Source organism: Schistocerca piceifrons, chromosome 2, assembly GCF_021461385.2.
Source record: "Schistocerca piceifrons isolate TAMUIC-IGC-003096 chromosome 2, iqSchPice1.1, whole genome shotgun sequence".
NCBI classification, from domain to species: domain Eukaryota; kingdom Metazoa; phylum Arthropoda; class Insecta; order Orthoptera; family Acrididae; genus Schistocerca; species Schistocerca piceifrons.
The window spans coordinates 421015997-421028753 of record NC_060139.1 but is presented as its reverse complement, the minus strand read 5'-3'; the positions used below and the strand labels follow the sequence as shown (position 1 = coordinate 421028753).

General features: G+C 39.5%; 1 protein-coding gene across 1 annotated transcript in view; it reads left to right on the top strand.

Moving 5' to 3' along the window:
* The window catches only part of LOC124777013 (lysophospholipid acyltransferase 7), a 145716-nt gene that overhangs the window by 73562 nt on the left and 59397 nt on the right, over nucleotides 1–12757 (top strand). Inside the window, exon 4 of the mRNA XM_047252262.1 lies at nucleotides 6309–6460. Coding sequence (XP_047108218.1) covers nucleotides 6309–6460 — 152 coding nt within the window. The remainder of the gene's footprint in view (nucleotides 1–6308; nucleotides 6461–12757) is intronic.

Genomic DNA, 12757 nt, shown 5'->3' with positions numbered 1-12757 from the left:
ATTACGCTTTTATAAAGTGGAGTAGTTGCCCCTTAGTAAGAAAAACCCTAATGAAAGCTACTTTGGTGTTACATACCATAAATAGATTCATGAATATGTACAGTTGACCTTAATCACAATAAATACAGATCATATTTATTACAAGGATGTTAACTAAGGACAGTACGATGATAGAATTTCCATAAGCATTGTATTTACATTTCCGTAAGCATAGTATGATTATTATATATTTTCTTACTTTTACTGTATTTCATAAATAATGCACTGTGACTGCAGTCTCATGTTTTCTATCCACCTTGGACCCCCTTACCCATCCCACACCTCTATTTCCTCCCAAATACCCCCCCCCCCCCCCCCCCCTCCCTCTGTGTCTTCTGATATCTCTCCTATTTCCTTAACCCCAAGTTCTCCACTCTGCCAGAATTACTATACCAACCTAATCTAATGGATTGCCATTCTTCCCCACCCAGGCCCCTCCCCCCTTCCTTGTTCCTTAATGCTTTGTTCATTGTTATGCCCCTTCAACCATTCACCCCACATCTACACTCTCATTTTGATTTTCCCTGCATTAACATTTAATCAAATATACACTCATATCTCCACTGTCATTTTATCTACCCCCCCCCCCCCCTGTCCATATCCCCTACATATACCCACCTATACAGCATCCATTTACCCCTTCCCACCCTCCCACCACCACTCATGTTTTTAACTTCTGATTTTAACTTTTGTATTTTTGTTATCACTGGCACTTACTATATTCTTATTGTGATTAATTGTCTTTGAATTTTATTTTGTTTTATTTCTTTTAGACTTTAATTCCTCATCCAATTAAATTTGGGTTCACTTACAGTTGTTGACAATTTGTTGTATACATGTTTATTGCAAAGATGATGGTATGCAGTGCCACTATGGAGATTATTATATACAGTCTGAAGATATTTATTTAACATTAATAGTCATATATCTTTGACATTTTGTCATTTCAGTTTCCAGTTGTTCTATTATTCATACTCTTCGATTTCACTATCATTACAACTCAGGGACATGTGTTCATCATTTATATACCAGGTACATCTGTTTTTACTTAATATGGTGTGCTCCCACTTTTATTTACTGATCTTTCTACAAGATGATTTTACATCTGACATTTTGTGGTGGGGAGCCAATATTTTTCTTCATTTCTTGCCAATTTTGAGCTTGATGTCCTGCAATATATGACATAAACTGTAAGTACGTATTTTGTAATTATACACCAATTTACATTCATTGTTTAACATTTTTCCATCTTTTGAAAGTTTACGTGTTCTTACTGTATGCAATTTATGCTTTTAGCAATCACTTGACAATGGCATAAAAGGCTGAGACCTAGGTCGTAATTAAATAAACAACACTACAGTCAAATGGTGGTGTGTTCATTTAAAAATTATTGTCGTACCCAAATAATTCTTATTGTCTAATAGTTTTTAAAGATTTGTTATGTCTCAGATACTGTGATAATTTCACATTCCATTCTCTATATTCAGAAATCATGCATGGAATAATTGCTCACTTTCAGTTAATTTTTGGATTGTGCAGTTATTTTTTTACATAACTCATATTTTTCAACCTGATTTGTTTCTTCCTAGACTTCCCATATTATATATATATATATATAAAAAAAGAAAGATGATGAAACTTACCAAACAAAATCGCTGGCAGGTCGATAGACACACAAACAAACACAAACATACACACAAAATTCTAGCTTTCGCAACCAATGGTTGCCTCGTCAGGAAAGAGGGAAGGAGAAGGAAAGACAAAAGGATATGGGTTTTAAGGGAGAGGGTAAGGAGTCATTCCAATCCCGGGAGCGGAAAGACTTACCTTAGGGGGAAAAAGGACAGGTATACACTCGCACACACACACATATCCATCCCACACATACACAGACACAAGCAGACATTTGTAAAGGCAAAGAGTTTGGGCAGAGATGTCAGTCGGGGCGGATGTACAGAGGCAAAGATGAAGTTGAAAGACAGGTGAGGTATGAGCGGGCGGCAAATTGAAATTAGAAATTAGCGGAGATTGAGGCCTGGCGGATAGCGAGAAGAAAGGATATGCTGAAGGGCAAGTTCCCATCTCCGGAGTTCTGACAGGTTGGTGTTAGTGGGAAGTATCCAGATAACCCGGACGGTGTAACACTGTGCCAAGATGTGCTGGCCGTGCACCAAGGCATGTTTAGCCACAGGGTGATCCTCATTACCAACAAACACTGTCTGCCTGTGTCCATTCATGCGAATGGACAGTTTGTTGCTGGTCATTCCCACATAGAACGCTTCACAGTGTAGGCAGGTCAGTTGGTAAATCACGTGGGTGCTTTCACACGTGGCTCTGCCTTTGATCGTGTACACCTTCCTGGTTACAGGACTGGAATAGGTGGTGGTGGGAGGGTGCATGGGACAGGTTTTACACCGGGGGGCGGTTACAGGGGTAGGAGCCAGAGGGTAGGGAAGGTGGTTTGGGGATTTCATAGGGATGAACTAAGAGGTTGCGAAGGTTAGGTGGACGGCGGAAAGACACTCTTGGTGGAGTGATGAGGATTTCATGAAGGATGGATCTCATTTCAGGGCAGGATTTGAGGAAGTCGTATCCCTGCTGGAGAGCCACATTCAGAATCTGATCCAGTCCCGGAAAGTATCCTGTCACAAGTGGGGCACTTTTGGGGTTCTTCTGTGGAAGGTTCCGGGTTTGAGGAGATGAGGATGTGGCTCTGGTTATTTGCTTCTGTACCAGGTCGGGAGGGTAGATAAGGGATGCAAAAGCTGTTTTCAGGTTGTCGGTGTAATGGTTCAAGGATTCCGGACTGGAGCAGATTCGTTTGCCACGAAGACCTAGGCTGTAGGGAAGGGACCGTTTGATGTGGAATGGGTGGCAGCTGTCATAATGGAGGTACTGTTGCTTGTTGGTGGGTTTAATGTGGACGGACGTGTGAAGCTGGCCATTGGACAGGTGGAGGTCAACGTCAAGGAAAGTGGCATGGGATTTGGAGTAGGACCAGGTGAATCTGATGGAACCAAAGGAGTTAAGGTTGGAGAGGAAATTCTGGAGTTCTTCTTCACTGTGAGTCTAGATCACGAAAATGTCATCAATAAATCTGTACCAAACTTCGGGTTGGCAGGCCTGGGTAACCAGGAAGGCTTCCTCTAAGCGACCCATGAATAGGTTGGCATACGAGGGGGCCATCCTGGTACCCATGGCTGTTCCCTTTAATTGTTGGTATGTCTGGCCTTCAAAAGTGAAGAAGTTGTGGGTCAGGATGAAGCTGGCTAAGGTAATGAGGAAAGAGGTTTTAGGTAGGGCGGCAGGTGATCGGCGTGAAAGGAAGTGCTCCATTGCAGCGAGGCCCTGGACATGCGGAATATTTGTGTATAAGGAAGTGGCATCAATGGTTACAAGGATGGTTTCCCGGGGGTAACAGACTGGGTAGGGATTCCAGGCGTTTGAGAAAGTGGTTGGTGTCTTTGATGAAGGATGGGAGACTGCATGTAATGGTTGAAGGTGTTGATCTACGTAGGCAGAGATGCGTTCGGTGGGGGCTTGGTAACCAGCTACAATGGGACGGCCGGGATGATTGGGTTTGTGAATTTTGGGAAGAAGGTAGAAGGTAGGGGTGCGGGGTGTTGGTGGGGTCAGGAGGTTGATGGAGTCGGGTGAAAGGTTTTGTAGGGGGCCTAAGGTTCTGAGGATTCCTTGAAGCTCCGCCTGGACATCAGGAATGGGATTGCCTTGGCAAACTTTGTAAGTAGTGTTGTCTGAAAGCTGACGCAGTCCCTCAGCCACATACTCCCGACGATCAAGTACCACAGTTGTGGAACCCTTGTCCGCCGGAAGAATGACGATGGATCGGTCAGCCTTCAGATCACGGATAGCCTGGGCTTCAGCAGTGGTGATGTTGGGAGTAGGATTAAGGTTTTTTAAGAAGGATTGAGAGGCAAGGCTGGAAGTCAGAAATTCCTGGAAGGTTAGGAGAGGGTGATTTTGAGGAAGAGGAGGTGGGTCCCGCTGTGACGGAGGACGGAACTGTTCCAGGCATGGTTCAATTTGGATAGTGTCTTGGGGAGTTGGATCATTAGGAGTAGGATTAGGATCATTTTTCTTCGTGGCAAAGTGATATTTCCAGCAGAGAGTACGGGTGTAGGACAGTAAATCTTTGACGAGGGCTGTTTGGTTAAATCTGGGAGTGGGGCTGAAGGTGAGGCCTTTGGATAGGACAGAGGTTTCGGATTGGGAGAGAGGTTTGGAGGAAAGGTTAACTACTGAATTGGGGTGTTGTGGTTCCAGATTGCGTTGATTGGAATTTTGAGGTTTTGGAGGGAGTGGAGCTGGAAGTGGGAGATTGAGTAGATGGGAGAGACTGGGTTTGTGTGCAATGAGAGGAGGTTGAGGTTTGCTGGAAAGGTTGTGCAGGGTGAGTGAGTTGCCTTTCCGGAGGTGGGAAACCAGGATTTTTTTTTTTTTTTTTTTTTTTTTTTTGCAGGACCGAAGCCTGAATTTTATAGTTTCGTACTTTACTATTTGTAACGATAATAGTTAAGGTATTAATTCACCAAAAACAAAATTTTTTCATTGTTTGTCATCAATTCCTCTCATATTTTCTAACCAAAGTGACACAATGGAAAATATTGCCCAAATAATTAGAAGAAATTTTTTAATTAACTTGGAATTGTGTGGTTTCTTCTGCAACGTCACTTTTGATTTCCTTTTACTTGTTAAAGCTGACCAGACCCTTTGTTTATACTGCTTTCAACAGACTGCTAATATCTGATGAAATAAACTGGCAACTTCTGTGTTGTCATTTTACCCTCTGTCTTCTTTGGTTCTCTTCCTCTCCATGTCTCAACTTTAGTTCTACTATCATTTCTGCATCCTACTGTTGCTTGATCTCATGTGCTCTGTCCTTCAGAAACCATCATACCTTTTGCTTATTTAATTTTATGTTTTTATGAGTCTTTGCTTCTTTTGCTGTACTTTACAGTTGGGTAAAAAACAAAAATGGTAATCACAGTTGTAGCCTTTGTAATATACCAATTTTGTATCCTTTTTAACCATTATAAGAACTATGATCTAATGGTTGTATCCTTGGTGGGCTCAATGCATTTATCCCAAATTTGTTTACTAAATGCGTCATCAGTGATCATGAATAATATAATATGAAACAAACTGAGCGTTTAACAACTTTCTTCGCCTTTCCCTTTGTTCCACTCTTCTCCTCAGGTCCAGAAACAAATTTTCTTATGAGAGGTAAACAAGAAAAGATTTTATGAAATTTTACAAGCTGTTTTACTCTGTTTCTGCATGTAACTTTGGTAAGTATGACTATTTAAATATAGTTTAACCTAGTCTGAGTCTGTTGGAACCATCATAAAACAGATGGTAGCAATAATGCATGTGCATTTGATTAAATTCCTCTTATACTTTCTGTCTTCTCTTGTTAGTTCTTACACTGAGTACATCTTGTGATTCACAATTCCTATTTTCTTGTATCATTGCCTGTAATCATTGCTTTTGAAAACTGCATGTTCAGTAGGAATTTTGTTACCATCTATGTCATGAAATAAGCTTTCAGTGGTCTCCTGTTCTGTTATGCTGAAAGTTTTTTGTTTCACTTTGTTATACATTCATAAAAGTTACAATAAAAGAAAACAGCTGTCAAGTTCTTACAGGGTAGTCAAAAAGTTAACATCACATAGCTCCAGAATTAGTATCCTGTAAATGATGTCATTTTGTGAAGAAGTAGTAATGACATATTGATTCAAAGTTAAAAACTTAATGGTTTACTGCAGTCAATGATGTGATCAGTAACTAATAATCTTTATGCAGCAGTTTTATTTTTTTCTTTTAGGAATGGAAGCCAGGTTGAAAATGAAAGTGGGAAAAAATTTAGTAACTGAAATATTATGAAGTAGTTTTTCCAACCTGCAAAAAACAAAAAAAAATGTCTGTATTGCATACAATTCCTTACTACCTTTATAAGTGAGTACCTTTTGTAAGGAAACCTGGACAGTGAAACTTTTTGATAACCCTGGAATATGTTTAATTCTTAGGCAGTCTTACAAAACACTGCTTTTTCATGCATGCTAGTTAGTTGCACTGCTGCAAAGTTTTTGGTGCATGCTATACTACTGTGATGTGATAAGTAACTGTAGTTTATAACATTCTAGTAGTTTTGTAGTGTTCAATGGTTTGCTTGTTTGATTAAACACTTCTTGTTGTGCTCTAATATTGCACTGATATGAGCTTACATACAGAAGATTTCCTCATTACAGGTCCTTATTACAGATATCGTACATATCGGGACTGGCTACAGTGCCCTTTTGCTGAGTTTGCACCTTGCATTCAGGCAACAATCCAAAAGCTTAAATATGTGCCATTGTATGCAGGCTTATTTCTTCTTGCCTCATACCTGTATCCAATTCAGGTGTAGTAAACACAACAACTTTTGATTATCTTACTGTGTAAATCGTATGTATATCTGGATGAAGTTTTGAAGTCATTGAGATTGTAAGTGCAACAAAGAACACTTAAACTATTTTATCTCTGTGAAATGATTTAGAGAATGCTGTGTGTATCTAGCAGGATGTGACTGTGTCTGTGTCTGTCTCAATTTAATTACTGAACTTATTAGAGTATGAATATGAGGATAGGTCATTACTCACCAAATAGAGGAGATGCATAACAAATAGGCATGAAAAATTGTGTAGGCTCTGGTGATCTATTCTCACATATGTATCAAATTCCATCTTGAATTTTCAATCATGTAATTTATTGGAGGTATTATATAGTGTGTATGTTTAACTCAGAATGTAAATTTGATAACAAAAATAAAATAAAATAAATTATTTGTGTTTTGGGGCACATGGCACAGCACTGTGGTTCTCATTGTAAGTGCTGCTAGTGATGAGTAACATTGATGTCAAGTTTATTTTCTGACTTGGAAACAAATTTTTATTGCTTACTCATGTGTGCTTAACATGGAACTGTCGATAATGTCAGTAGCTTATTTATTGCAAACGCTCAGTTTCTGTTTCATAAATTTCGTAATGGTTCCTCAGTTGCGTATTTTGTTTTGTGTGTGTCACATTGGAAGATAGAAAGAAGGAAAAATATACATATATATATTTATTGTAACTGGATGATACCCTTGCAAAGACTTACATTAACTTGTGAAAATGTTTGCTTATTTTTATAAACATCTGTAGTAAATACCATCAGAGAATTTTTATAATTTCTGTATAGTAAATACCATCAGAGAATTTTTATAATTTCCGTAAAATCTTAAGTTTTGTAACCATTATGCAGTGCTACTGTGGGAAGGGGTGTGAAACATATTATATTTGCATTGGACATGAAATACTCATGTAATTTAAGAATCCATACAGGAGTTCAAGAGAAACTGTTCATCCTTACACAATCAACAAATGAAAAAAATAGAAAAAGAAAGCTTTACTCTTCTGATGCAGCACTGTAGCCTTGCTTACTCTGTAAGCCCACTTGATATCCAAAAATAGTGATTTTTATTGACAGAAGGAACTCCAGGAGTGACCAGCAGTATCACACCTGATTGGCTCTCATTGTACAGGGCTATTACAAATGATTGAAGCGATTTCATAAATTCACTGTAGCTCCATTCATTGACATATGGTCATGACACACTACAGATACGTAGAAAAACTCATAAAGTTTTGTTCGGCTGAAGCCACACTTCAGGTTTCTGCCGCCAGAGCGCTCGAGAGCGCAGTGAGACAAAATGGCGACAGGAGCCGAGAAAGCGTATGTCGTGCTTGAAATGCACTCACATCAGTCAGTCATAACAGTGCAACGACAATTCAGGACGAAGTTCAACAAAGATCCACCAACTGCTAACTCCATTTGGCGATGGTATGCGCAGTTTAAAGCTTCTGGATGCCTCTGTAAGGGGAACTCAACGGATCGGCCTGCAGTGAGCGAAGAAACGGTTGAATGCGTGCGGACAAGTTTCACACGTAGCCCGCGGAAGTCGATGAATAAAGCAAGCAGGGAGCTAAACGTACCATAGCCGATGGTTTGGAAAATCTTACAGAAAAGGCTAAAGCAGAAGCCTTACCGTTTACAATTGCTACAAGCCCTGACACCCGATGACGAAGTCAAACGCTTTGAATTTTCGGCGCGGTTGCAACAGCTCATGGAAGAGGATGCGTTCAGTGCGAAACTTGTTTTCAGTGATGAAGCAACATTTTTTCTTAATGGTGAAGTGAACAGACACAATGTGCCAGAACTGTGAGCTCGCATCAACGATGCTTTCGAACTCATTGATGGGGACATGCTGTGCCGAGTGTGAGAGGAACTTGATTATCAGCTTGATGTCTGCCGAATCACTAAAGGGGCACATATCAAACATTTGTGAATGCCTAAAAAAACTTTTTGAGTTTTTGTATGTGTGTGCAAAGCATTGTGAAAATATCTCAAATAATAAAGTTATTGTAGAGCTGTGAAAGCGCTTCAATCATTTGTAATAACCCTGTATTTGATCACTGGAACATCTCTTAGAACACATGCATTAAATCTGTAAAACTGTAGCAATGATCAAGGCGAAAAATTGGCTGTAAGGCGGGTGGGTACAAAACTATCTACATCCACACACACACATTCGGTTTCACAAGTTTTACTTCTATAAACATCAGACCCCCCTCCCCCCCCCCCCCCCCCCTCACCAAATTAGTTACAGGCAGTCTGTGAATTAATTAAGTAGGTAATTCTCATTTATCAGTTTTGCACCTACTGCACCTTCTAATTATACGATAATAGTCTCTGTGCAGTGTAACCTAACCAATCAACAAACAATCTGACTCAGATGAACAGTACGTGTTCATCCAGTCTGTGTATTACCTAACTAGGTAAGTCTCATTTATCAGGTATGCACCTACTGCACCTTCTAGTTATACGATAATAGTCACTGTGCAGTGTAACCTAACCAATCAATAAACAATCTGAGTCAGATGAACAATACATGTGGCACCTTTGTATTTAAGTTAATCAGTAATCATTGTTAATTGTTCTACGTCACCGTCTGCCTTCTTATTTACAACAACACATTATTGCACCATTACATTATTATGGTTCTGATTGAAACAGGTTCCACTCTCGAAATCTTGGAACTGACTGACTTAAAAATGGCTTCAGGCCCACTGCTTATGTTGCTTTGCACCAATAGTTATGACAGTTTCACAGTGTTAAATACATAATTTTGATAATTTACAACTAGAGTTGTACATCTCAAATTAATTGAATAGTGCAGAAAAATTGGTTTTGGTCTGAACTTTGTGTTACGGTAAGAGTTTTGACTGAAATAAGCCTTCTTGATGATGAAACTGCAGAAATGGCTAAATAAGCAATATCTTACATAAAAGTATTAATTACCCAGAAACTAATTAAATGTTGATGTTCATACCATGTTTTGGAAATCAGCTACATAAATACTTTAAAGATTTCTACAGGTTATTTTCATAACTTTATCAGTAATCATCTGTTTACATGTCAGTAGTATGACAGGAATAGGAAATAATTACTGTTAGTTAATTGAACTGAGCTTTAGCAAAAGTAGCTACTTGAAATGGTTCAAATTAATTTGGAAATTGTTCGTAATTTAGCAAAGTTGTGTCTGGTCTTATACTCAGAATTATAGATTGACAGCTTTATCTTGTGGCACATCTCTCACTAATGACAATTAAGGAAGCAAAAAAAAGAAAAAACATTTAAGGAGGCAAATAACAAAACAAAATGGGGATGGGGTCCAGCTTGCTTTGCTACAGCATCTACAGAAAGAATAGCAGAAATGATCCACAAACTTCCGTCTAATAATGGTGACATCCATCTGTTCAGAATCTTAAAACGAATTCTGAACTTAAATGTAATGACCTCCTCCATGCTGACCGGCATAGATTCTGAAAACATTGGACATGTGAAACCCAACACATGCTTTTCTTGCTGGACATCCTGAAAACCATGCATCAAGGCAATCGGGTGGAAGACTTCAAAAAATGTTTGACTCAGTATCATACTAACATATATTAACTATAGTACAATCACATTGTGTACGAACAGAATTTGTGACTGGAATAAGGATTTCTTGCTGGGAAGGGCAGCATATTATCTTGGATGGAGAGTCATTAACAGATGTAGAAGTAACTTCACCCTTGGGAAGAGTATTTGGATCCTAACTTTGCAATCAATATTAGTAGCAACCTCAGACTTTTTGCAGATGATGCAGTTATCTATAATGAAGTACTGTGTGAGGGAAGCTGCACAAATATCGAGTCAGATCTTGTATAAGATTACATAGTGGTGAAAAAATTAGCAACTTAACTTTAAATGTTTCAAAATATAAAACTGTGTATTTGATGATGCAGCAGAGCAGTATTTAATAAATTCAGTATCAGTAAGTTACTATTTGAATCAGTCAGCTCATACAAAAAATGTGAGTATTAATCAAATCAAAGGAAAATTCACTCAAAAATACTATGAAATTCTGAGACAGAATTTTTAGTCGGTCCTTACATTCAGGACATAAAATAATTAGCACTGCCAACAGGCACATATAAAATTACTAAAAACTAGTCTAGCTTCAGTGACAATTAGTTCCTTTCTCGAGGAGGAAGGGGGGGTAGGTTGCGATACATTAAAAAGGAAAGTCAGGTCACTCAGACCTCATGATAGTGGTGCCCACCTATTGTGAGAATGAATGGAGACAAAGATCTGATATAGTCTGAATTAATGATAGTAAGAAAAGTGGCTGGTTAACATAAATATAAGATAGGGTGACAGTGATATCTTTGTGAGTAGATGATGTTGAACAGGTGAAAATAATTCTGAATAACAATTAAAACACTCAACATTCAGTAACCATTAAAAGTATCATAAAAATTACAACAATTAAAAAGTCAAGAATAATGAGGCCTCTCCAAAAGCCACATAGCTGTATAAAGGTGCTGTATTCACAACTGCCAGTTTTGTATCAATGTAGACATGTCTTCAGGTTTATCTGTCAAAAATACAAGTCACTTTGTGAAATTTTTTAGATGGTAGAAATACAGAACCACAGTGTTGACATACAACAAGAAACAATGATGAGTACTCACAGTGATTATATTTCCATAATGTTAGTGGACAGTTATGGAGTCCAAGCTTTCGGGAAGTTCTTGTTGTTGTTGTTGTTGTTGTTGTTGTCTTCAGTCCTGAGACTTGTTCGATGCAGCTCTCCATGCTACTCTATCCTGTGCAAGCTTCTTCATCTCCCAGTACTTACTGCAACCTACATCCTTCTGAATCTGCTTAGTGTATTCATCTCTTGGTCTCCCTCTACGATTTTTACCCTCCACGCTGCCCTCCAATGCTAAATTTGTGATCCCTTGATTCCACAGAACATGGCCTACCAACCAGTCCCTTCTTCTTGTCAAGTTGTGCCACAAACTCCTCTTCTCCCCAATTCTACAGGGTTTTACAAAAAGGTACAGCCAAACTTTCAGGGAACATTCCTCACACACAAAGAAAGAAAATATGTTATGTGGGCATGTGTCTGGAAACGCTTACTTTCCATGTTAGAGCTCATTTTATTACTTCTCTTCAAATCACATTAATCATGGAATGAAAACACACAGTAACAGATTGTACCAGCGTGACTTCAAACACTTTGTTACAGGAAATGTTCAAAATGTCCTCCATTAGCGAGGATTGTATGCATCCACCCTCCGTCGCATGGAATCCCTGATGCGCTGATGCAGCCCTGGAGAATGGCGTATTGTATCACAGCCATCCACAATTCGAGCACGAAGAGTCTGTACATTTGGTACCGGGGTTGTGTAGACAAGAGCTTTCAAATGCCCCCATAAATGAAAGTCAAGAGGGTTGAGGTCAGGAGAGAATGGAGGCCATGGAATTGGTCCTCCTCTACCAATCCATCGATCACCGAATCTGTTGTTGAGAAGCATATGAACACTTCGACTGAAATGTGCAGGAGCTCCATTGTGCATGAACCATATGTTGTGTCGTACTTGTAAAGGCACATGTTCTAGCAGCACAGGTAGAGTATCCCGTATGAAATCATGATAACGTGCTCCATTGAGCGTAGGTGGAAGAACATGGGGCCCAATCAAGACATCACCAACAATGCCTGCCCAAACGTTCACAGAAAATCTGTGTTGGTGACGTGATTGCACAATTGCGTGCGGATTCTCGTCAGCCCACACATGTTGATTGTGAAAATTTACAATTTGATCATGTTGGAATGAAGCCTCATCCGTAAAGAGAACATTTGCACTGAAATGAGGATTGACACATTGTTGGATGAACCATACGCAGAAGTGTATCCGTGGAGGCCAATCAGCTGCTGATAGTGCCTGCACACATTGTACATGGTACGGAAACAACTGGTTCTCCCGTAGCACTCTCCATACAGTGACGTGGTCAACGTTACCTCGTACAGCAGCAATTTCTCTGATGCTGACATTAGGGTTATCGTCAACTGCACGAAGAATTGCCTCGTCCATTGCAGGTGTCCTCATCGTTCTAGGTCTTCCCCAGTCGCGAGTCATAGGCTGGAATGTTCCGTGCTCCCTAAGACGCCGATCAATTGCTTCAAATGTCTTCCTGTCGGGACACCTTCATTCTGGAAATCTGTCTCGATACAAACGTACCGCGCCACGGCTATTGCCCCATGCTAATCCATACATCAAATGGGCAT